The following is a 26,492-nucleotide window of genomic DNA, read 5'->3' as shown; positions in this document are numbered from 1 at the left end:
CCTAATTCAACTGCTGACAATATGTCTTAAAAAAAACACTGTCATTCCAACAAACTTTTCAAAGACCAATAGTACAAGTGAATATAAGCAACTTTGTGGTATATCTTAGCAGACAAAATTGTTTCTCTCTCTGGTTTTCAAACCTTTACCCTCACCCGCTGCTCAAATCTTGTGCTCTGAAAATCAACTCAGCTTTGTTCTGTGTCTGCAAGACAAGCACTACAAGTCTATGGAGGGTGGAGGAGAGAGCTCAGTCCACCAGCTCTGGAGAACTGCAAATTGGAGATGAAGCATGCAGAGCAGAAATCTGCTAAAAAATACCATATACAAATTATGGCCAGAAATAGTGCTGCTCCTCATATACACACACAGAGCAGCCTATTGTGAAAAGTCACCTGAAATGACAGGTACGCTTTAAGTACAAGTCCTGACTTGCTAATGCTATCTACATTCCGGGATTGTTGGTTAAGAAGAACAATGACATCACTCCATGTTGTCTCTAGAGAGTCCATGCTTTTGAAGCATACATACATTCTTAACGTTTATGTTCCTATGGCTAGTTTTTATATCTGTTTGTATCATATATAAATATATCTATACACAAGCCCACTATTCCTCTGTGGATCTATATTTTTATATATTTAGAATAATTTATGTATATATGGTTGTACGTAAATGCATGTGCATTTGTTTTGATGTACATTTCATTCATTTCTGTGTCTGGAGCCCCAAGAGAACAATGTCTACTCACAATCTGACAGCTTGGAATCATCATTGGAACAACAGTTGCTATGGGACCCCATGTCCCTATGTAACACTGAACTCTAGGGCACATGGCAGGAAGTGTTGTCATAGACACAAAAGACTATTCTCACAAGAGGTCTGTCATTTTGATCTTTTATAATCTGGCACAGGAATAAGATGTTTACTGTTAACATAGTAAAAGAGGATTTACTGCAGACGTTTTTGAAGTTTCCCTTTAAGAGTAAACTCAGAACCCAGCACTATTAACCAAAAGGAAGGAAAAACAATCTTCCCATAAGCGAGACTCATTCATCAGAATATAGACGTTCGTTATGAATAGAGAATATTACTTGACCAGACGTGTTTTCTGTAATTAGGGTAAATGAGAATGACACCCATTAGACTGTCTGTCTCTTAATGCATACTTATTGCATTACGTTCACAATCGGACTGACCACTCCAGCATTGATTTCCAATACTAAGATAATCAGAGGAGCCGCTTGAACAATACTTTGGAAAACATGTAATGGGAGTTTGCTGGAGCAGAGAGAACTTGGGAACGATTATTGAATTCATGTCTGATGAGGGCACCAGATTTAGCGGTATAAAGGCAGGAAAGATTTAGTCTCATCCAGAGGAATGCTAAACATCAAACTAAATGGATCAACAACAGTGTACATTAGCGAGTTCATTTAACTTCAAAACATTGCAGTCATTCATTCTGTGGACCACCCTCAGCTTGCAGGAACATAGTGTATATCTGTTAACACATTAGACATGGACACATGCTTTTCCTCAGCTACCCGAGAGGAGACTGTCGCTGGATAGGATGGTACCGGATTTCACTTGATTTCGCTCTACGATTAAGGAAGAGCATGAAGCCCTGCCATAGTTCTGCACCCAAAAGGTTAAACAAAGACATATTGTAATCCGCATATAAAGTTGGACGGTTCCCAACTCTCTAAAATAAGCAGTAATTCATATTAAAAAGGATGGAGACAGACAGTCGAGTCTTCTAAACGCTAGTTAAGAGTTCAGGAAAAGCCCAGTCACTTCTCTGATTATTAAGTAATGACAGCAGCCTTTAAAATTAGAAAGCAGAGAAGTCTGGTGAAGTGCACGGTTACCCTACACAGATCACAGGCTAAAAGGGGAAAAGAAAAGCTGGAACAGCCGCAGTACAGAACGAAAAAGGGCTGTGTATATTGTAGGCTTATCAAATAGGTCAATAAAGAAGCCAAAGGGAATATTGTACATATAACATATGGTATAAATACACATATAGGCGAGATCCTGACAAGAGATTACTTTTTAGTACTGTTATTTTTTGTTACAAAGAAAACAAAAATTCTAGTGTGACTTACACAATTTTGGGCTTTTGTATCTAAACAAGTTCATAAATCTGTGATGCCGATTCAATTCTTAGTATATCATTATATTTATTAGAGATTAGTCTTTTTTCCCCACAAAGCTCCAAATTCCTTGTACAGATATAGATAAACAAATAGGTAAAAGTCTACCTGCCTGCAGCAGTCACTAGAGGGAGCTTATGAGCTTACTGAATACTGTCTATATATTGAACTTAATAAATAGTAAACATTGGGCTCGTATGAGGATTGTATTAGTTAAAAGGGTTTTCCATGGACATAGTGGACACCAGAGTGCTTAAAATCATGTGGAAATAAATTATGGAAATTAGCTTTAAAGGGTAGTTGCACTTTTCAGGATAAGCGGTTACTCTGTGTACATGTAAAGTAATACTATTTCTGCCCATTACATAACCTGCAGATAGCGTTTTCCATCAGATTTTTACCAGGGATGTTTAAAAGTCCTGGACAATCTCTGCAGCCTGAAAGTAATGCAATCAGAAGAGGTTTTGGAAGTCCAACAGACTTGCATGGGACTTCAAAGAAGAAAAAAAACATCCTTGCATAAGGGTGTGGATTAGGTTTAATTTAGGTTACTATGTTTTAGTTCACATATAAGTAACATGTGCACCAAGTTCCTCTAGACATCTGGAAGTTATGCTGAAACACACATAAGTTGATTTACATAGATTTATATATATATATATATATATATATATATATATACACATATATAAAACTCAATGTGTATATGTGTGTTTGTATGTATGTATGTATGAGTGTATGTTCCAGCATCACGTCCAAACGGCTAAAGATATTAACATGAAACTTGGCACACATGTTACTTATATGTCTAAAACAAACATAGGATAGGTGATTTAAAGGGGTACTCCGCTGCTATGACTTTATCAATACATTTGCCCATTGTGTAAAGTTGTTTAACTCTCTATTATGCTTGCTGTGTCAATAATGCATATTATTTCCGCTATACTTACTGTTCCTATGTGCAGGAAGTAGTGTAGTTTTTTGGTGCATTGTGACTGCTGACGTTTGCGGCCATGTTGTTGTCAGCCCACCCTGCAGTGTCGGCGTTGACGTCCGCATTTCCCTCCTCCCGTGTCCGTAGTCAAGCCGGCCCACTTCTTGAATATTCATTCTTTGAAATTGTGTGGGAAAGACGTTTTTCACCTTCTTTGCCGCCCCTTGTGTGAGATTCCTAGCCCGGTCCAATCGTCCTTTGCGCCGGGCGCATGCGTCTTGTATATTTTGAGAGTCGTCTTCGGCTCATAGTGCGCATGTCTTACAGTGTAGCGCTAACGTCGGCTACGTCAGTAGCGTAGCCCTGCGCATGCGCAGTAGTCCTTACAGATAAGGGCTGACGTTAGTAGCGTAGTCCTGAGCTGTAACGACAACTGTGTATGCGCAGGGCTACGCTAGGAACGTAAGCCCTGAACTGAAAGGAGAACTGCGCATGCGCATGGCTACGCTACTGACGTATGCTATGTTAGCACTACGCTGGCAGCGTAGGGATGCGCAGGCGCACATTTCTCTACTGAACGATGGAACATAATGGGCGTGGAAAGAAGAAACAAGGGGTGGAAGCTAGGACGCCAATGGGCGGAAATAAAAAAAAAAAGGGGCATGCACATAGGTGTGAACAAAAAAAAAGGATGGGCAGAATGACAAGGAAAAATAGGTGGCACCTAAGCGCATAATCAGGCCGCAAATTATTAGGGGAGTGGACTGAACAACAGGAAATAAGCAACAACGTGAGCCAGACAGAACGCCAACTCAGGGAACGACAACGCTAATGGATAAGGTGCATACAGTACAGGGGTGTTATGTGAAGTCATCAAGTAAGAGGTAAAAAGTTGGTGAAATAAGCACTAGGCAGCAGAGTACCCCTTTAACCCTTACTCACCCCCATTTGCCAGGGGAGGGGTTTATGTTTAAAGTCCCATACAAGTCTATAGGAAATATGTTACTGCATAACTTCCAAATGGCTGGAGATATTTTGATAATACTTGGTCACATGTTACTGATATGTCCACTTAAAATATAGGATAGTTAATTTAACCCTTAACTACCCCATTTGTAAGGGTCGGAGTTTTTGATTAAAGTCCCATGCAAATCAATGGGAAATGTATGTTCCCACATAACTTCCGTACGGCTGGAGATATTTCAATACCTGGTACACATATTACAGGTCGGGAGAGGAGGACGGGAGAGGAGGACGGGAGAGGAGGACGGGAGAGGAGGACGGGAGAGGAGGACGGGAGAGGAGGACGGGAAAGGAGGACGGGAAAGGAGGACGGGAAAGGAGGACGGGAAAGGAGGACGGGAAAGGAGGACGGGAAAGGAGGTCGGGAAAGGAGGTCGGGAAAGGAGGTCGGGAAAGGAGGTCGGGAAAGGAGGTCGGGAAAGGAGGTCGGGAAAGGAGGTCGGGAAAGGAGGTCGGGAAAGGAGGTCGGGAAAGGAGGTCGGGAAAGGAGGTCGGGAAAGGAGGTCGGGAAAGGAGGTCGGGATATGGGGTGGGTTATGACAACAACATATGAGGACAGGCTATGAAGTCAAAAGCTTCCACCTTTGTTTAATTTCCTCCCCAACAAGGATTAGGAAGGAAAAACCGGGCAACGCCGGGTATTCAGCTAGTCTATATATAAAACTCAATGTGTGTGTGTATGTATGTATCTATGTGTGTATGTTCCAGCATCACGTCCAAACGGCTAAAGATATTAACATGAAACTTGGCACACATGTTACTTATATGTCAACAACAAACATAGGATAGGTGATTTAACCCTTTCTGACCCCCATTTGCCAGGGTTGGGGTTTTTGTTTAAAGTCCCATACAAGTCAATGGGAAATATATGTTACTGCATAACTTCCAAACGGCTGGAGATATTTCAATAATACTTGGTCACATGTTACTTACCGTATTTATCGGGGTATACCACGCACCGGCCTATAACATGCACCCTCATTTTACCAAGGATATTTGGGTAAAAAAAGTTTTTACCCAAATATTCTTGGTAAAATGAGGGTGCGTGTGTGTGCATGTGTATACCCCCGATACACTGTTTCTGACCCCGCAGAAGCCCCAAGGAAAGGCAGGGGGGAGAGGCCGTCGCTGCCCGCTTCTCTCCCCCTGCCTTTCCTGGGGTCTGGAGCCCTGCTGCCGCCACTTCTCTCCCCCTGCTATTGGCGCCGCTGCTCCTTCCCTCCCCCTGACTATCGGTGCCGATGGGTTTTTGTTTCAAGTCCCACCGATAGTCAGGGGGAGAGAAGGGGCAGCGGCGCCGATAGCAGGGGGAGAGAAGCGGCGGCAGCAGGGCTCCAGACCCCAGGACAGGCAGGGGCAGAGAAGCCGGCAGAGACGGCAGGTCTCTGCACCTGCAAAAGCCACTGCAGTTCATTGATTTAAAGCGCCCGCTTTAAATCATTGAACTGCAGCGGCTTATAGGCGTATAAGACGCAGATAGACTTTAGTTAGAATTTCATTTTAGCCTAAAAAATGCTTGTTATACGCCAATAAATACGGTATAGGTCCACTTATAATATAGGATAGTTAATTTAACCCTTAACTACCCCCATTTTTGAGGGTCAGGGTTTTTGTTTAAAGTCCCATGCAAATCATTGGGAAATATATGTTCCCAAATAACTTCCATACGGCTGGAGATATTTCAATAATAACTGGTACACACATTACTTATATGTAAAATAAAAAGATATGATAGTTAAATTAACCCTTACCTACACCCTTATATAAAAGATGGGTTTTTGTTTCAAGTCCCATGCAAGTATATGTACCTTACTCCACAAGCTCCGCTCTGCATCTCCTGGTGAAAGTGTCAATCCGGCTTGCAAGCCACATCCCATCTCACAAAGACATGCCCACATTTAAAGCCCCACCCCTTTTATTTTCTACCCTTTTTGTGCATCGGTCTGGCTTGAAAATCACGCCCAGTCCCACAAAGCCACGTTCCCTTCTATATATGAGGATGGAACATAAGGACTGATACGAGGTCGGGATATGAAGACGGGATTTGCGGATGGGATATAAGGATGGTATATGAGGTTGGGATATGAGGTTGGGATATCAGGTTGGGATAGGAGGTTGGGATAGGAGGTTTCGATATGAGGACAGGATAGGAGGACAGGATAGGAGGACAGGATAGGAGGACAGGACAGGATAGGAGGATGGGATAGGAGGACGGGATAGGAGGACGGGATATGAAGTCAAAAGCTTCCTCCTTTGTTGATTTTCCTCCCCAACAAGGATTAGGAAGGAAAAACAGGCAACGCCGGGTACTCAGTTAATACATTATATATGCAGCTACCTCGGGGATTTAAAAGGAATAAATGTTACATCTAAATGGGCTTTATTAGTACTATTACAGGAATTGTATAAATGTATTAACAAACATGGTTTAAGTGAAAATGACTTAGGTATTGTATTATTAAAAATTTTGAATTTCCTTTTGTTACATAAGAGCACACACGCCTACAGCAGATGTACTTTGAGCTCTAAAACCTCTTGATCATGCTGCAGATGTGCAAGTTTTCAATGTAGTGTAAAGTTTCTGGTGTAAAAAAAAAAAGCTAAACATTTTCAAACAGTAGAATCCAATCTCAGGCCGATGGTTCACAGAGACTTCTATTGTAATTGTCCCTGCTGTGTTGCAGTTGCATATGTGAAGGTTGGCACACATATGATGCAATTTTTTTTTATGCCAAAAATTTTTTATACAACATTATTTGAAGGAAGTGATTTAAAGCAACTGTCATGAAGAAACCCACTGTCTATATGCCCCTTAAGGTCCAAAGGGCTTCATAAAAAAAAAAAAGAAGGGGGCTGTCTTCATGAGACAACCCATGTGTGAATGCTTTGTTGTAAACCACTCAATGCATTCCCATGTCACCATAATATTTCATTAAAGGGGTATTTACGTCTCAAACATTTCTTACACAACCATAGCATGTGTCATATCTAAAAGATGTGGATCCTATAACTTCAGAGACTCAAAAATAGACTGAATAGGACAGTAGGGATGGGTCTGGGACCAGCACCTATCAGACATTTATGACACATCTTGTAAGGTAACGTAAGGTTCTGACATAGGCCACAGACAACCAGCATGCATCATATGTCCTAGAGGGAGTAAAACCAGGAGTGTCACTGGTAGAGAAGGATCTGGGTGTACTTGTAGATCATAGACTACAGAACAGTGTGCAATGTAAAGCAGCTGCTTCTAAGGCCAGCAGAATATTTATAAAGCATTGGAGCGGCATCACATGGAATATGCTGTTCAGTTCTGGGTACTGGTTCGTAAAAAAGATGCCCAGTAGCTGGATAAGGTGCAAAGGTGTGCAAATAAACTAATAAGGAGCATGGAACATCTTCCGTATGAGGAAAGACTGAAAGAATTACATTTGATTAGTCTTGAGAAGAGAGGTGTTATGATCAATTTATTTAAAGCATTACGGTCATTAAAAACGGTCATTGATCAGATATGTCAACAGTTGCTTTTAATGACAGTAATGCTTTACTGTATATGTCTCTACATAGACTTCTATGTAGAGAAATGGACGGATCCCTCAGACAGCTTGTAAGCGGAGAGCAATACTGCCCACATCCCTGGCTAATACCTCATGATCACAGCGGGTCTCAGGAGTGAGATCCGGTGCGATCAACAACTTTTGACAGGTCTGAAAGACATCTCAAAAGTTGTTTTTAATGGGTAACACTTAAAATATATACACAAAATGTACAAAAAATATGGGGAAAAACTAGTTAAAACTGTCTCAAAATACAACGGGGCACTCCCTACTTCTGGAGAAAAAAAGGTTCCATCTCTAGAGGCGACAATGCCTTCTTTACCACCAGAACCATGAATTTGTAAAACAGTATACTTCAGGAACTGGTCACAACAAAAATAGTTGAAGCTAAGACAAATTCTTGGAACAAAATAACATTAACGTGTATGTAAAAAATATAGAATCATACCCTCTCCTCGTCATCCACCCATACCCTTCTTTTTCATCCATCCCCTCTCCTCCTTGGTTAACCGTGATGGACATTAGTCTTTTTTAACTGTTCTAACTATGTAACTCAACGGGGACTGTTAGTGATCATTTTCCTACTACATTCACAGATTTCGATCTAATAGTTACTATGGTACTGCATTTAATAGAAGGCTGGGTTCACACCACATTTTTGCAATACAGTTCCCGTATCAGGTTTTTGATTTTTTTAAAACTGATTCCTCAAAACCTGTGTACGAATTTTAATCTGTATACAGTTGAAAACTGTATACGGTTTGAAAAACAATGTCCGGTTCCATTTGTTTTTTAAGAAAAAAAAGTATAAGTTTTTAACTTTTCATTCCCTTATGAATAAATTTTAACTTGTTCGATTGAAATTTCAAGAAAAAAAACAGTGCAAAGTCAAAAAATGTATGGTGAAAACCGGATGGGACCGTCCGCATATGTGGCTCTGTACGGTTCTCAATGACTCCCATGAAAAAAAAAAATTTTTACACATTTCAATAAGGTTTTTCACCCGGACCAAAAACCGTGGTAGGCTACGGTTTTGAGTATAGGAAAAAAAAACTGACAAAACCTTACAGCATGCAAAACGGACACAACCTGATGCATCTTTTGGCATACGGTTTTCAATGGAGAGTCAATGCATACGGTTTTCAATGGAGAGTCAATGCATACGGTTTTCAATGGAGAGTCAATGCATACGGTTTTCAATACGGTTCTGTGCGGATTTCATATTGAAAACATAGACAGGAACTGTATTGCAAAAACGAGGTGTGAACCCAGCCTTACAGGAGAAGTTATACGCAGCATGATTATTTGTCTCATTGGTGTTACAAAAGGTAACTAAATAAATAAATTGCTTGCAAAATCATTTCTTTCCTTTCTCTAATGTCATATTGAAAATGCAAATCTGTATCTTCTCACTGTCAAGGGTAAAAGCAGTTATTGCAATAAGGCTCCGTGTTCATTGTATGAGGTCCATCTGTGCTGTCATTTCTAATTGACTGGTGGGGAGAGTGGGTTTTCTGGCTCAGTTTCCTGGCAGACGTAGATGAGAAGGTGGAAGGAGGATTGAAAGGATGTAATCAATAATACTTCTTGTTGGTTTAGGTCTGCAGCCCATCATTTGCAATTGACGCAGATGGCAAACTATTGACCCTTTATGTACTGAGGTGGGACTTCTAAAGTGCTGAAAAAAGCAGCCCAGACCAAATGATAATCTGTGACCAATGGGAGTGTGTACTCTCTCACAGGAGTCCATCTGCTTACCGTTTAAAAACAGCAAATCCAGTTAGAAAGCAAATAAGTCAAAAGTAATGAAAAACATCTATTTGGTTGCTGTGGTTAACACCAGAAATGTGCCAAGACATGTTTTTAATAATGGGAAGATTTATGACAGTGAATTCAAATCTAATCACATGGTTGGAAATATTAAGACAGACATTAGATTCCATCAAAGTCAGCACTCTAAAGTCTACAGGGACTGCCTGAAGACCCCACTGAAGTCTGTAATGGTCATTTGCAACTCTTTTATTCTTAACTTCACGAAAAATCACAATACTACAAATGATTTTTCATAGAAAAAAATAATCAGTTATATATATCAGGGAAACAACTATGCGATGAGCCTTCTTATCACAAAATTCAAATGTAAAATTGGGGGAAATCATGTCTATGACTGGTTTAATAAAATAAAAAATATTTTTTTATGATATTGCTTTTGGTTTAATCATCTGTGCCAATGTCTTCATTTCTACCATCTAGCATACATACTGGTCTGTCACTGAGTTTTAAGTGCATATGAGATCTAGTTCCTGAGATACATTTCTCTCACACACCTTTATCTCTGACAGGCTGCCAAAACTGTTACATTTTTATATAATGTGTGTGAACAGTACATGCTTTACTCTAAGCTACTTGTAAAGCTCAGAGTAGAAAGAACAACTGTACACCTCATGTATTTTAAACAAGAATTACTTTTGTATTTTATTCTTAGTTCAATAAACAAGATATATCCATGCGGCTTTCAATTTTCCATTCTTAAATATACAAACAGAAATGATGAGGACAGAATTCATCCAGTATATGTAGTTAAAGCGGTTTCCGGGACTGGGGATGTAACGTCACGCCACGCCCCCTCCATTCATATTTATGGGAGAGGGCGTGATGGTCGCCGCGCCCCTTCCCATAGACATGAATGGAGGGGGCGTGACGTCACGCCACGTCCCCAGTCCCGGAAACCGCTTTAACTACATATACTGGTTTCCGAAACTGGAGATGCAGCACCTGCATAGAATGCGGGTGCTGCAGGGAGATCGCGGGGGGTCTCAGCAGTTGGCCAACCGCGATCAGTCATCTTATCCCCTATCCTTTGCTAGGAATACCCCTTTAACTTCAATTCCATGGATACCTTTAATTTCAATGGGTGTCAATATGATGGTATTTAAATGGGCACTGTCATTAAACATGATTTTTAATATTTGATTCCTTATGCCAAGGATTCCTTATGCCTTTGGTAATTGGCTTCCATTAAAACAAAAAAAACAAAAAAAAAATGTTTTATGTTAGTTTTTCTGCTGTATACACTTCTGGCCACCAGGGGTCTCCCTTCTTGGCCAGAACACATTCCGTCTAGTCAAAATTTCAGATTTTGCTCTCCTGCTTGTAATGGTAACCAAACTCAGGAAGTGTTTCCATGCACTTAGCTTGATTGACAACTGCACAGAGCCTCACTGAAAGCTGCAAAGAGCCTCACTGAAAGATACACAGACTGAAATCTGCTACACAGAGTCTGCAATGATGTGAGGGTGGAAGTGGTCCCCTGGCAGGCTTCAGTGATGCCTGCTGGGAAACACCCACATTCCCCTGCTGGGAGATTGTAATATGTGAGCAAGAAGAAAGGTAAGATACAGAGCTTTTTAAAGCTGTGAATTTTTTTTTTAAGGGCAGGAGGGGTGTTAGGAGTAGTTAGGGAACAAAGCCTGAGTTCGTTTAGAAAAGTTTATTTGGTAACAGGTACTCTTTAGGGGAAAGAAAGAAGAATAAAGTAGGTCCTCATAGTCCGATCCCCTATGGTTACTTTACCTGTCAGAAGCCTCGTAAAGTAATCATAGTCTTAGACAGAATAATGACCCTAAGAGAGAGGCCCATGGTGCAAATGAAACCCTGTTCACATGAAATGACCAATGGAAGTATGATTTTGCTGATAAATGCTGTCAAAATTATGTTGCCTTGATGAGCAATCCACAGCATGGAAACTTATATTATCTAACATATCACTATTCTTAAACATGGTTTAGGGGACATATCAGAGCAAGACAATAGCAACATCAGCTTAGATTTGATTTGCTCTCTCCAAACACATGTCAGTTTACTCCAACACTCTAAACATGTATTCACAAGTTCAATGGTTCCCTATAAAGGTTTAATGTGAATCATGTAGAAGAGAAGGAATTTAAATTTATTTATATATATATATATATATATATATATATATATATATACACATATACACACACACACAAAAAAAAGCTAAATTATTTATGGAGCTTTGAAAGCCATTTGTCTAACTGCATGTGTCTATCCAAGTCACCATTTTAATACTTAAAATGGGGCATGTGGTCTTGGCCACTTATTTTACACAAAGGAACCGTGCAAGTTATACACACCCTTCTTTGCTTTAGGATGAAGATGAACGCCCCCCTTGTGTATTTGCCTTATGCTACTACAAGACATTCCTGCATACGTTCCTTTTAGCCGGGGCACTGCGGGCTAATAGAATCATACGATTACATAATTAAAGCAGCTGTCTCATTATAGGAAATCAACTGGAATTCAGGGCCTAATTAGTCATACAGCAATTAGCATGCTGATGAGCAACTGATGAAAAGCTGCCTGGATCTCAAGTGTGTCAAGACCACCCAGTTACTTAGTAGTCAGGGGGGGCAGTGAATGGAGAAGCAGAGACTGAATGCCGGACATGTTGATTATATTTCACACACAAGCTACATTGCCCATTATGTTACCTCAAACACCACAGAAAGCTGATCCACCCAGTCAAGTCCTCTGCACTCCCAAAACAGAACAACCCGATCTAATTGTAATACACAAACACAGAATACTAAGGGGTCAGTAACATGTCTTGCCACCTGTATTGGAGATCACTTCTTTGGATAAAGAATAGGTCATGGTCAAGTGGTCTCTAGAGAAGAAGGTCCAAATAAAGAAAGGAAATGTGTAGATACTTCATTTTATACAAACAGCTCTTATTCTGTGGGAACAAAGGTTCTCTTTGTTTTATTAAAAGGAACACTATACAACCAAAAAGGATGTGTTACATGGTGCCCACTGAAATCAATGGGTTGTGCGTGTAATACATAGACTTGCCAGAGAGAGAGAGAGAGAGAGAAAAAGAAAGGGAGAGAGAGAGAGATGCTTTGTGTAACCAATATCTGCTCTACTTAAATGGGCACTCTCATTAAAACTAATTTTTGCTATTGAACTCTTTATGGTAAATAAAAAAATTAAGTTTTCTATGTTTTATTTGTTCTCAAGAACACATAATCGATAGTGTAGTATTTATATCATGCAGAGTACAGTAAACAAATGTATACATTAAAGTGGATCTGTGAGCAGCTAAACAGCGACAAAAACCAACATACGGTATGCCTGGAATGCTAAGAAGTCCTATTTTTAACCCCTTAAGTTTTTCCGTTTTTGCACTGTCTTTTTCCTCCTTACCTTTAAAAAAAATCATAACTCTTTCAATTTTGCACCTAAAAATCCATATCATGGCTTATTTTTTGCACCACCAATTCTACATTGTAATGACATCAGTCATTTTACCCAAAAATCTACGGCTAAATGGAAAAAAAAACAAAAAACAAAACATTGTGCGACAAAATTGAAGAAAAAACACAATTTTGTAACTTTTTGGGGGCTTCTGTTTCTATGCAGTACATTTTTCTGTAAAAATGACACCTACTCTTTATTCTGTAGGTCCATATGATTAAAATGATACCCTACTTATGTAGGTTTGATTTTGTCGTACTTCAGGAAAAAATCATAACTACATGCACAAAAATTTATACGTTTAAAATTATTATCTTCTGATCCCTATAACTTTTTAATTTTTATTGTACAGGGCGGTATGAGGGCTCATTTTTTGCTCCATGATCTGAAGTTTCTAGTGGTACCATTTTTGTATTGATCCGACCTTTTGATGGCTTTTTATTAATTTTTTCATAATATAAAAAGTGACCAATAATACGCTATTTTGGACTTTGGAATTTCTTTTGCGCAAACGCCATTGACAGTGCGGTTTAATTAACAATATATATATTTTTTTTTTAAATTTGTACAATATATTTTTGTAATTCGGACATTTTTGCACGCAGCAATACCATATGTTTATTTTTAATGGGAAAAGGGGGGTGATTCAAACTTTTATTAGGGAAGGGGTTAAATGATCTTTATTAAAGGGGGATTCCAGGATTTTTTTTTTATTTGACTATGCTACAGGGGCTGTAAAGTTAGTGTAGTTCATAATATAGTGTCTGTACCTGTGTGTGACGGTTTTCTCACAATTCTTTTTGATTTTCATCCCACTATTTATTTTTAACAGCATACAAAATGACTTATCTCAAATTTTTCCCAAGTTGCAATGCAGCCGAGACCTCACTCACTAGTCAGCTGATGACAGGGAGCCTGTCTGCTTCAATGGGTGGAGGGATCGCTTGGTGGGAGAGAGATCAATCTGCAACTAATGCAACAGCTATAGGCACCCTGATTGAAAACCACAGGTCTTTTGTTTCAATGGGTGGGGTGGCTGATGTGTGGGAGGGAGGAGAATGGAATTGTGGGATTTGTAGTCAAAAGAAGAAAATTCTAACAGGAAATACAAGTTCACAAAAAGCTAGCCACAATGTTATGGTAATCTCACAACATAGCCATTTAGACCCAAGACAAGTGCAGATCCTTCCTAAGCATGTCCATTACTGTCTGCCATGTACATACTAAAATCCCCTTATGGTGGATAACCCTTTTAACTTTGTTTTCCTTTTTTTGGAGGGGCTATAACACTGAACACACTGATCTTTTACATTGATCATTGTTATCCCATAGGATAACATTGATCAATGGTTCTGCCGCTTGAGTGCTCATGCCTGGATCTCAGGCACTGAGCAGTCATTTGACAATCAGACACACAGGAGGAAGGTAGGGGCCCTCCTTGTGTGTTATAGCTGTTCGGGACGCCGCGATTTCACCGCGGCGGTCCCGAACAGCCGACTGAGCTAGCAGGGATATGTTTACTTTCACTTTAGACGCGGCGATCAACTTTGAATGCCGCGTCTAAAGGGTTAATAGTGCGCGGCACCGAGATTAGTGCCGTGCGCTATTAGCCACGGGTCCCGGCAGTTGTTAGAGGCCGGACCCGACCCGCTATGACGTGGGGCCACGCCGTGGCCCTGCGTTATAGAAAGGGAGCGGACTCAGGGTGTACAGGTACGCCCTGAGTCCTTAAGTGGTTAAATCTCCATAGACATTTCAAGCAGATTTAAGTCTTATTGTTAATGTTTAAATTCAGCCCCTTTGATTGACAGCCACAGTCGCATAGTTTTCTTTCAACAAAGCAAAGGATACAATATGTCTAGTGCCTGTTAATCTAAGGTGAATCGGCAATCAAGTTGGCACAGAGGTGGTAAAGGAGAGGAGAAGGGCCAGCTAGCACTGTGCTCTTGACCAGTAAGCTGCTGACAGTCCACTTTACATGTGGGAGCCTCCATGTGATATATGCCACTGTATGGCTTCCAGCACAGGATACCCTCACAGGATGCTGTTTAAAGGGGTACTCCGGTGAAAACCTTTTTTCTTTTAAATCAACTGGTGGCAGAAAGTTAAACATATTTGTAAATTACTTCTATAAAAAAAATCTTAATCCTTCCTGTACTTATTAGCTGCTGAATACTGCAGAGGAAATTCTTTTCCTTTTGGAATGCTCTCTGATGACATCTCGACCACAGTTCTCTCTGCTGACGTTATTATAATCATAACACTTTATTTATTGTTGTCCTTAGTGAGATTTGAACCCAAGTCCCCAGCACTGCAAGGCAGCAGTGCTAACCACTGAGCCACCATGCTGTCCTTAGCACACATCTGCTATGCATGGTTGCTAAAATGGACAGAGATGTCAGCAGAGAGCACTGTGTTCGTGATGTCATCAGTGAAAAGAAAGGAATTTCCTCTCTAGCCTTCAGCAGCTAATAAGTACTGGAAGGATTAAGATTTTTTAATAGAAGTAATTTACAAATATGTTTAACTTTCTGCCACCAGTTGATTTAAAAGAAAAAAGGTTTTCACCGGAGTACCCCTTTAACTCCAAAACAATATGAAAACATGGACAAGGCCACAACTGAAGTAGGTACAGGTCAACTGCACATAGCAACACCTTTTACAGGTTTTTATTTCTGCTCGGGGGAAGTTCCAGGGATAGCTGTATAGAGAGTTGTGTAACTATAGCTTCTTCAGTTTGAGTCCCCATACTGGGATTAAGGAAAGACCCAGTAATGTTACTGTTCATATATGTGAACAGATGCTTGGTTCAAGGTCTCCTTACGGTGTTGCAGTGTGGCCTGTGCCTACTCCAACTAGGGCCAAGGCTGAGATCTGCAGAGAAGGAGGCTGTAGGGTAAACCTATCCCTCTGAATATCTATACATTAAGATAGGTTAGAGCTTTCTGTATGAGTTATAAGTCTAGACGATGTCCGACCTCAGACAGAAGGCTCACAACATAATATTAACTTAGCAATAAAATATAAGGTCAAATGACTGTATGTGTATTTTTCATATAGGGAAAAATGTGAGCTCCTTTGATGCCATGAGAGTTATATGATTACCATCTAGCTTTGTGGAATATATCAGCACTATCTACCTTAATATGTCATGAATGACTACCTATTTAAGTTTCGACTTGTCTTTTTTTGTGGCCCAAAAAAACGCAAGAAAAAAAATGCCACAGCATTTTCCTGTGATGGGCGTTATTTTTTTTTGCCTTGGAGTGGAAATTGCATTTTTGGCCCCTTTGAGGTTTTTTTTTAACATTTTTTGGGTACCAATAAAAAATAAATAAAAAAAAAATAAAGAAAAAAAATGGAAAAGGATGCAGTAGTGATAAAAAAAATTTATTTAACGAAATTGATATTTTTTATAACCAAAATTTTAATCAATTTTGAAATCAATTCATGGGACACTAAAAATGTAGCCGACAATAATAAAAATGTAGTGTGCGTGTGTGTTTTCCACTTTTTTTTCTTTATTTTTTTTAGGTAGTACTACTACTCCCAGCATGGAACACACTGTTTCATGAAGGGAGTAGTAGTTCCTGTACTAATAGACATATAGCCCTATGTGTCAGTCCTGACACCCGATGCAATCGTCCATAATATAGAAAATTTGCCTACTGAGGAAGGGGTCGATTTGAAGCACCCTAAAATGCGTATAGGCTTTAAGATTCTGTCTGAACAGAGCAACATAGAGACGTACTGCCTATACAGAAGCCGGCTTATCAATTCAATCAGCCGCCCACAGACATGTTGTTCCAGCCAGGATTTCCACTCAACGGGCGTATTGATCTGCCTCACATGCTGTCACCACCACGAACATCTATACCGGAGTAAGCCAGCGAGGGTCCGCAATTTCAACAGCCGCACGCCGCTGCTACAGACCTCTGGCGTGGGAGTTTCCTGCCAGAGCCCCGCTCCTAAACCGAGTTAAAGTTAACGCTCTGCAGCTAAGCCGCTGCTTGCAATCTACAGCCGCTTGCAATCTACAACTGCTATTCATACCATCTTCGGCCCGTCACAGTACGGGACCAGCGGACACTATGAGCATCATATAAATTTCTCTAAAGACTATGGGCAGTCCAGTCCAATCTTTAAAAAGGACTTTATAATCAGATATCCAATTGTCAAATTATTAGTTTATTCCGGATAGTCGGCCAACCATTTAAAACAGCAGTGCTATATAAATTATTAATATATACCATTAGGGCCCTATGGTTATTAATTACCTGTGCTATTGCTCTGTTAAAATGTCTTTTAATTAAGTATTTATTTTATGATTGTATTTTAATAAAATTTTGCATTATTCAAATTATAACTGTTTTCAAATAATTTACAAATCTGTTTAACTTTCCGGAGCCAGTTGAGATATAAAATTTTTTTTTCCTGGATAACCCCTTTAACTGCAGGTACTACTGCTCCCAACATGGAGCACACTGCACCACGTTGGGAGTAGTAGTACCTGCAGTTAAGGACAGATTACAGCGGGTGTTACTCCTGACACCGCTGCGATCATTCTTCATCCCTGAGATGCAGAGTGGCTTTCTCCTGCTCTGTACTCCAGCCAGCCACTCACAAATTCATATTTCCCTCTGAGAATGGGGATTGGCTGCCAACATGCGACCAATCCCCACTCAACACAGTGTGTTCCATGCTGGGAGTAGTAGTACTACCAAAAATGTAAAAACAAAAGTGAAAAACACACACACACTACATTTTTATTATTGTCGGCTACATTTTTAGTGCCCTGCCCGCACACATAAATTGATCCCTGTTTAAAAATTTATAAAAATTTAGTTATAAAAAAGAAAAATTTTGTTAAATACCATTTTTTCCATCACTACTGTATTTTTTTAATATTCCTTTTTTTTTTTAACGGTACCCTACAAAATGTTATTAAAAAAGGTATCTCCATCACTTTTTTGGATCGCTAAAATCCAAAAAAGAATAAAAACCGCCTGCAAAAATGCCAAAGTTAAGACCCACATGTCTTATTTCTTTTTACTTCCATGATTTCAGGGGGGAAAAAAAGCCATAAGCTCAACATGATGCGACTTTGCAAAATAGCCAAGGAGCCAAAAAAAGAGTGAAAAAGAGTGAAAAAATGCCAAAAGGATTAAACATACACCAAACTGAAAGTGGAAAAAGAATTTTGTGATTTCTCATTGATTTACAGGTAACATCTGGCCGCAGCGTTTTTTCAATGAAAAAACGCCATGGTGGCCGTTTTGGCATTTTTTGGGGGGAAAAACGCACACAAAAAAACAAGTTGAAACTTAGCCATATAGTGGTTGTTTATGCATCACCAAGATGAGAATCAGGAAAATCATCACTGAAATGTGTTTAAATAAATTTATGCTGAATAAATGCAACAAGATGAATATTTAGATATGCACTAGATTTGCATCATATGATTTCTTTCCCTTCTATCAGTCGCACATCGATATTACCTGTCTGTTATAGTATATAAAAATATTTGAAATAATTTTGAAGTTCACTTAAAACTCTGCATTGTGCTGCTCCTCAGTTATTCTTCCAGAAAAAATGTATGAATAAATTGGCAACTGGGTGTTATCTCACTTGTCTATAGGGTGTGTCCCTACATGACAAGCACCACTGATAAGGGGAATGGTAACGTTCAGTTGTCAATTTGTCTCCGGGAGGACCACAAGTAGGGAATACTAGTATTTATAACAATGTATAGGTCAGGGGGTCTTGATGGGTTCATTTTAGGTTGTAGTAAAGTGCTACAAGTTCAGGTCAGTACAAGTATAGCTTAGTAACTCAACAGGAATGAAGAAAAGTCCACTGATAAATGAAGAAAAATAAAACGTCCTAACCATAAAAGGCTCATACATCGGATTGCAAATTTAACTCAGTTCAGGAAAATCTGGTTGATTTATCTTATTTTAAACCAGGCATAGGAAATCTTCGGCACTGCAGATGTTTTAGACTACATCTCCTGTGATGTTCTTACAGCCAAAATGCTGCCAAAGCATCATGGGAGATGTAGTTTAAAACATCTACAGTGCTGAAGGTTGCCTAAACCTGTTTTAAACCATTCCAAAAACATTTTAAAGTGCCTGGACAATACTTTAGAAATGGAGAGGTCCCTTAAAGGACAACTGTAGTGCTAGACTTTTATATATCCATGTGCCCAGGCCTCAAAAATAAACAAAATAAACTTTAACTCCCCTTCCTACGAGCCCCCGTTGGTCCGGCACAGGCCTCACGGTTCAGCAGTGCGAGCCTCGTTCAACTTCCTGGGGTCAGGGACGCTGCAGAGCCGTCGGCGTATCACCGGCCGCAGTGATGTTCCGCCCCGGCCGGTGATAGGCTGAGCGCACTGTCATGTAAGAAGCCAGCCAGAGCTCCTTACATGACAGTGGGCTCAGCCTATCACTGGCCGGGGCGGAACATCACTGCGGCCAGTGATACGCCGACGGCTCTGCGGCTTCCCCGTCCCCAGGAAGTTGAACAAGGCACTTTTGGACTGTGAGGCCTGTGCCGGACCAACTAGGGCTCGTAAGAAGGTGAGTTAAAGTTTATTTTGTTTATTTTTGAGGCCCGGGCACAGGGATATATAAAAGTGTTCCACTATAGTTGTCCTTTAACCAGTATCTAGTAGGATTACAAAGAGAGTCTCCCTGAAGGACTTGGAATGTCTGTGTATTGCCTGGAGAACATATAGATTTCAATAGAAACTCTGAATTAAGCTGTAATATGCATAGTCACAGAATAGAAATGTACAGAGAGCCCCAGAAGAAGGACAACCTGTGATCAGATATTATGAACACCTCAGTGATGACATATACAGATGTGTGTATGCAGACCCTGATCATATGTAAATGTCTTAGGTTTATGCACCATGCCATTTTACTGAATCAAAATGCCATCTTGAAGTTAATATTATTTTTACATTTTAACTAAACTAAATAAACCAAGTGGCAACCGTCTGAGCCGAAGCTGCCACACCTAGTAAATAACTATAATTAAATGGAAGAGAAAGTTCCTATGTTTAATTGTAGTTCCAAGGACACCTCGTAGTTCTTAGTCGGGGCCCTACTTGCCTTAGGACAAGATGATTCTATTGATAAAAGAGTTTGTAACATGTTTACACTACTAAATTATAGCTACTGAATGCAGGACCTGTTCTTCTGGCATGTATGTCATACAATTTATTACCATCACAGGACAGTAAATGGCACATCCATGGGCACTAAAGTTGCTCAGAGGATTTAAGAGCTAGTAGTAAGGAAATATTATATATATATATATATATATATATATATATATATACACACACACATATATATATATATATACATATATATATATATATATATATACTACATACATACACACGAAGCATTGGTGACGAACACCACATATTCCATGGCTTATTGAAGACTAGCTGACTTTCTCCACATAGGTAAAACAATTTCTGGACACTCAAGGATGGCCACCACATTATACCAACACAAATTACTTTCCCAATGGCTTATACGGCAAACATGATCTATTTAGTTTTCTATATAAAGCTATTACTATCCAAGGATGATCAGAGAATATTCTTTACCAAAAGTACTTTCATGAACACACTTTTATCCAACTATCAGCCAAACATATCCAGCACTGCCAACTTCTTTTCAGACGATAACATCAGTCTGTGATCATTTGTTGTTAAATTTTACCCAACATAAGATTGTTTTGGTTGAAATCGTCCACTTTTATCTCAGCTGTATGGACACCTTAAAAGGGTTCTCCGCTGCTCAGCATTTGGAACAAACTGTTCCGAACGCTGGAGCCGGGAGCTTGTGACATCATAGCACCGCCCCCTTGTGACGCCCCGCCCCCTCAATGCAAGTCTATGGGAGGGGGCGTGACAGATGCCATGCCCCCTCCCATAGACTTGCATTGAGGGCGCAGGGAGTAACGTCATGAGGGGGCAGGGCTATGGCATCACAAGCTCCCAGAGCCGGTGATGGGTAAGATTTTCGAATCCGTGAGATACTCTGACCGGAGAGCCCGAGGTCGCACGTCTGCACTACATAATTAAGCTACGCCCACTTATCTCCCCCTCCCGGAGGATGAGGACACAGCTACACAGCAGGGAGAGACAGACACAGCTCTCTCCCCCTGCTCTGTATTCTGAGGACCTAATTTACCACGGGGAGGTTGCAAGTTTGCACGGGGAAAATACAGAGCAGGGGGAGGGGAGAGAGGATGTACGTGCACAGCTCTTCACCGACTTCTGTGTGTGAAAAATGACATACTGCCCGGCACGGGCTGGGGATAAGGGGGGGGGGGGACATCGCAGCATGGGGCATAGCTTAATTATATAGTGCAGATGTGCGACCTTGGGCTCTGCGGTCCCAGTTCAGAGAGCGGAGGGGAGGAGCGGTCCGAGTTCGGAGAACAGAGACGAGGAGGGATCCGAGTATCTCACAGGTTTGAAAATCCCACCCATCACCGGCTCCGGCGTTCGGAATAGTTTGTTCCAAACGCTGAGCAGCGGAGTACCCCTTCAATGTCTCTTTCACACAAGTGTATTTAGCAGCTTTATTTTGCGGAGCTAATGTTAGTTTATATAGACATTCCCATTGAGGTATAAAATACGCATATGTATGTTTAGAAAAGCAGCAGTTGCTACTTTCAACTGTTTGCGAATGAAAAATGACCATAAGAATCTATAGAGAGGAATTAAAATACTGGTGAAATACAAATGCAATACAGTTTAAATAAAAACAGATGCATCCATATTTTATCAGTATTTTATTTGTTTTGCATCTAATACTCAAAGTGTTGTCCTGTCTAGAAGACAAACCATCAGTATTTACTGCAAAGAAATCACGATTTTGCCACATTGTTTTAAATCAGTTTTTGTATTTGGAAACAGTATACAACTGTATTGCTTGCCTTATACATTGACCACCCATATAAAAACTTACACAGAAATATGTATCCCGTTGTAAGTGCCTGTACTTATCAGTTTTTCAGCGTTTTCTTCCCCATGCAGAAAACTGAAGTCTACCACGGTTTTATTTGTTGTTTCCTGTTATGTTTTTTTTTTTTTATTACAAAGGGTTTTGTGTCCTTCATGGAAAACATATACAGTTTTTATAACATTGTAGTCAATACAAACTGTACTGAGCACACTATTGCATACAGTTTTGTCAGTTTTTAAGGTATACGTTTTTCAAAAAAAAAAAAAAAACTGATTCAAAACAGTATGGCAAAATTGTGATGTGAATGTATAGTTAAACCCTCTCTAAAAGACTACCTCTTTTAGAATAATAAGTCTGTATTTCGAACAGGCGTATACCAATATGCTCAGGCCAATAGGATTAAGAATCAGGTATATCATATCAATTAAAGGTAAATGACAGCAGTGCCAGAAAAAAATGAGTTTAGAGGTGCAGATTTACCAAAAGCAAGAGTATAGTGCCCTCTCATGGTATTCAACCTACTAGATGGATTGTTACAGTAGATGGTAGTAATATATCTACATAAATTGCTTGGACACTTTATTACAGATCTATAAGTGTATCTTTATTATTCTATTGCCTGCAAAACAACTTTTGCTTTTAATTCACTCAATTTTCAATGCATTCATGTGGCTATAAAAAGTTTCTTCAATATTATACTATCAATAAGAAAAGGACAAAAGTCATTCAATTCATCTTTCTTTTTCGCTACATTTATAAGCCTCTCCAAAAAGTTTTGCTTCCCCCTCCAACTAATATCCTAAAAGGGAATATGGCAAAAGGTGTTCAGCTTTCCAGGACATGGACAGTAATCGCTGCTATTCACGAAGTTCATTGTAATAGTGCCACTGCTTTTGTGCTTTGTTGCCTACAATTGCCAAAAATAAGGTGTTATTCATTTATTCTAAACAGTTGGAAAGGTGTTACCAAGAGCAGGGGAGCTTAATTAACAGTAAGGGCTCAGCTTATAAACTCGTGCATGCGCAGTCAATGCAGATTCCAATGCATGCACAAGAATGCATGTCAATCAGACAGGGAAGGGGTCAGCACCATGCAAAACCATGTGCCTACTGACCGAAGTATTCTGATGTCAGGTAAGAAAAAAACTATTCTGCAGAAGCATGTAGTATTGCTAACCTGTCAGACACAATAACACACTAAAAAGGAAAGAACTACACAACTTCCATGGATAAATTCAATTTGTGTTAACACTACATTAAACTATGTGTCTTTGGGGGTGATAGTATTATTTAAATAGAATTTTCTGATACCAGAATACCCCTTCAATAGTTATTTTATCTCAGAGAATATGCTCTGTTGCACTTCACAAGTAACAAATTACCTTTCACTAAATGACTACATGACAGGTCCTTTAAGGTGAACCTGTGGCTTTATATATGAAGACATACTTTTTTATGTCTCAACCCATCCACATGAAGTTCATTACTTTGCTCAATCATTTACTGATGAAACACTCCGTGACTGCCACATCCTGTATTAAACTGAAACCTAAACATAAACTGAAGCCGAACTATTCTGCTGGAGAAACTATATCATTTATATCTTATTTTCTTATTAAATTACTGCATGTTGTAAGAGACCATGCATCCTTCTGGAGATGGTATGGAAGAAACAAGGGTTACCAGATCAAATGTATATCATCTCCATATTTAGCAAGAAGATAAATGTCCCAAAACCGTCTGATCCAAGAATCACACCAGAATTTAGGCTTCCAATAACCGCGACATACATGTTGAGAATGAGGATTCTGCCTCTCTCAGAGCTGATAAATGTCTCAATGATTGGACACCAACTGATCACACATCTGACAGTCCTAAAAGTGAGCTTGAAGACATCTTGGGGTTTTAGGGTTGACTTAAATGGGCACTGTCAGATCCAAAAACTTTTTATATGTTATTACTGATGAAAATTAAAGAACTTTTGTAATATGGTTGTTTAATATTTTTTAAATATTTAATAAACAAAACAACTCCTGAAAATCTAAACAGTCTAGCAGCAGCATCAGGCTTGTCCATAAGTCATGGACAAGAGATGAGTCATGGACAAGGCTGCATGAGCAGACACACCAATCACCTCCCACCACAACAAGGGAGGAACACGCCCCCTTCCCCTGAGAGGATTTCTAACACTGTGACCTAATGAAAAGAGGTATTCTTATAATAAATATAGGTGATAGAGGCATAAACATTCATTTTTTTGGGATCTGAAAGGTACACTTTAATGTCAGTTCTTGACCAATTGACATCCTAACCTTGATGTTCTATCTCCATGTATTTTCCTACTTAGACTCGTGTTGATAGCTTCACCCCTCTCCTTCCTCAACACAACCTTTTCCTCTCTCATGGTGTCAGATGATCAGTAATATGCTACCCGTCAGCACTGCACTGTCAATTGGTAATGATTCTTTAACTACAGTGTTGTAGATTTCTAAATCAGAGCATGAATACGTTCCATCTTTATGTATGAGTGTGTGTATATATAGTATAAAATTTACTGTAAAGCATACAATCAGTTAACCATATGCTGCAATCTGGAGACTCAGCAAGGGTAAAACTACTACATCATGCTAAAAAGAACGCAAATGGTTTACCTGGGACATCAATTAATCTCTTATAAACATTCAAGAAGGCAGCTTCAGCTTCTTTGCTTCTTTTACTTAATGCATCGATCTACAAAGAAGAAAAAACGTATTATTTCTCATCTTAACACCCATGTACAAAATAAAAATCATCATCAATCATCATCAAGTGTTGTAACCTCATAAATCGATGTAGGTGGGATATGTGGCAAGAAAAGTCTGGTCATTCTGCTGCCACTGCAGACTTAACCTAATAAGGAAGGTTTAACAATCACAAACTATGTTGAAATAACTTAAGTTTGAGAATGTAATCCATGCTGACCAGGAACGTTATTAGTCTTGAACTGCAGAAGACTGTGGCTAGCAAATCCCCTCACTCCTTAAGTGGACCTTCTCCTCTTATTTACCAGCTATGTGTCCACTTCCATTAGCAAAGACCCCCCCCCCCCCCCCCACCCTCCTCCAGGATTTACAGTCGACACGGAGGAGAAGAATAAGAGGAGATGGGCGGCACTTACCATGCCACGCTGGGGAATGCCCCCTGGGCACCTGAGCCTCATTTACATATTAAAAAAAAGAATTATATCTTGGTGCTGGAAAGAACTGTGGAGATTAAAAGGAAGAGCTTGGAATCCTGAGTAGAATACTGTTTAGCTGATAATAAGTCTGCTTTAAATCTTATAATGCTAACAGAGGGTAGATCAGTGCCATGGCATGCAACTATCTACATTTACTAAAACAGGGGCATGCCACTTCTCCAAACATATAGGCAATGTATAACAAAATGGTGGACAGGCGCTGTGAAGGACTTCTAGTCCCAGCAGGTGCTCAGCTCCAAAGGGCTTGACTCACATTTATTCAAAGAATAGATAACGAAGCGGCACTCCAAACAGGATTAAATCCAAGTGGCGTTTAATTCACCCATCAAGAAAGGTGCAATGTTTCGTTCCGCAGTCCAGACCTTTCTCAAGCTTGAGAAAGGTCCAGACTGTGGACCGAAACGTTGCACCACTGCTGATGCGTGAATAAACCACCACTTGGATTTAATCCTGTTTGGAGTGCCGCTTCATTATCCATTATTCTAGGCAATGTATAAAGTGTCCATATAATCGTGACCTCCTGCCCTGACCTCTGGCCTGAAATGAACAGGGAGCTTGCAGGGCAATATAGTTAGCAACCTTACAATACCCTAGGGCATAGTCGCTATAACAGTAATACTCTTCAGGCTAGTGTGCTCAATGCATCTCTCCACAACTCATGTACAGTAATTTTGTGCAGAAGAACACAACTTTAAGTACTACCATGTACTACTAAAGCATTGGCTGTAAATCCAACCTGTATAGGATCTACGTAGAGTTTCCAGAATCTACCCAGCGTTTTTATGTTACAGTTCCCTTTTGCATTTTTTAGTCCAGCTTAATAGCAGTCCAATTTCTGAGTGTATGTGTAAATGAGATAAGAGATTACATTGTGAGCCCCATCGGGAGCAGGGGCCAGTATGAGTGCATTCTTAGTGCAGGGCTGTAGAATAAGCCAGTGTTACATAAATAGCAGAAAATAAATAAATTAGGCTAAGGGTTCACCACATGCTTTACACATGGATAGTAATCAATTATTTCCAATGGATAAGTTATTATGCCTACCATGTTTTGCAGAACAAATCTTTGCATAAGCAGTCTGTGAATGTCATTGCAGGTCAAATACTATTAACAAGAGGCAACAATAATCTATGTAGATTGTGACTGGACTATTCGTTTTACAGCTTCCAGATGACCAAAGCTTTCTCTTCTCTTGTACGTGTAGGAGAGCAGAGTTTGGCACATATGTTATGTGCAGTTGTACATAGGAGGGCATAAAATCTACCAATTTATCGCGATGCATTGACAACCTGTTAAAAGAAATTTAAAC

At 39.8% G+C, this 26,492-nt stretch overlaps 1 protein-coding gene across 3 annotated transcripts in view; it reads right to left on the bottom strand.

Moving 5' to 3' along the window:
- Window positions 1-26,492, bottom strand: part of CUX1 (cut like homeobox 1) — a 421,420-nt gene that overhangs the window by 237,831 nt on the left and 157,097 nt on the right. For all 3 annotated transcript variants that reach the window (XM_056558499.1, XM_056558500.1, XM_056558501.1), the window contains exon 4: window positions 24,597-24,675. In XM_056558499.1, coding sequence (XP_056414474.1) covers window positions 24,597-24,675 — 79 coding nt within the window. The remainder of the gene's footprint in view (window positions 1-24,596; window positions 24,676-26,492) is intronic.

The sequence above is a fragment of the Hyla sarda genome, chromosome 2 (assembly GCF_029499605.1).
Source record: "Hyla sarda isolate aHylSar1 chromosome 2, aHylSar1.hap1, whole genome shotgun sequence".
NCBI classification, from domain to species: Eukaryota; Metazoa; Chordata; class Amphibia; order Anura; family Hylidae; genus Hyla; species Hyla sarda.
This window is presented reverse-complemented; position numbering and strand designations above follow the sequence as displayed.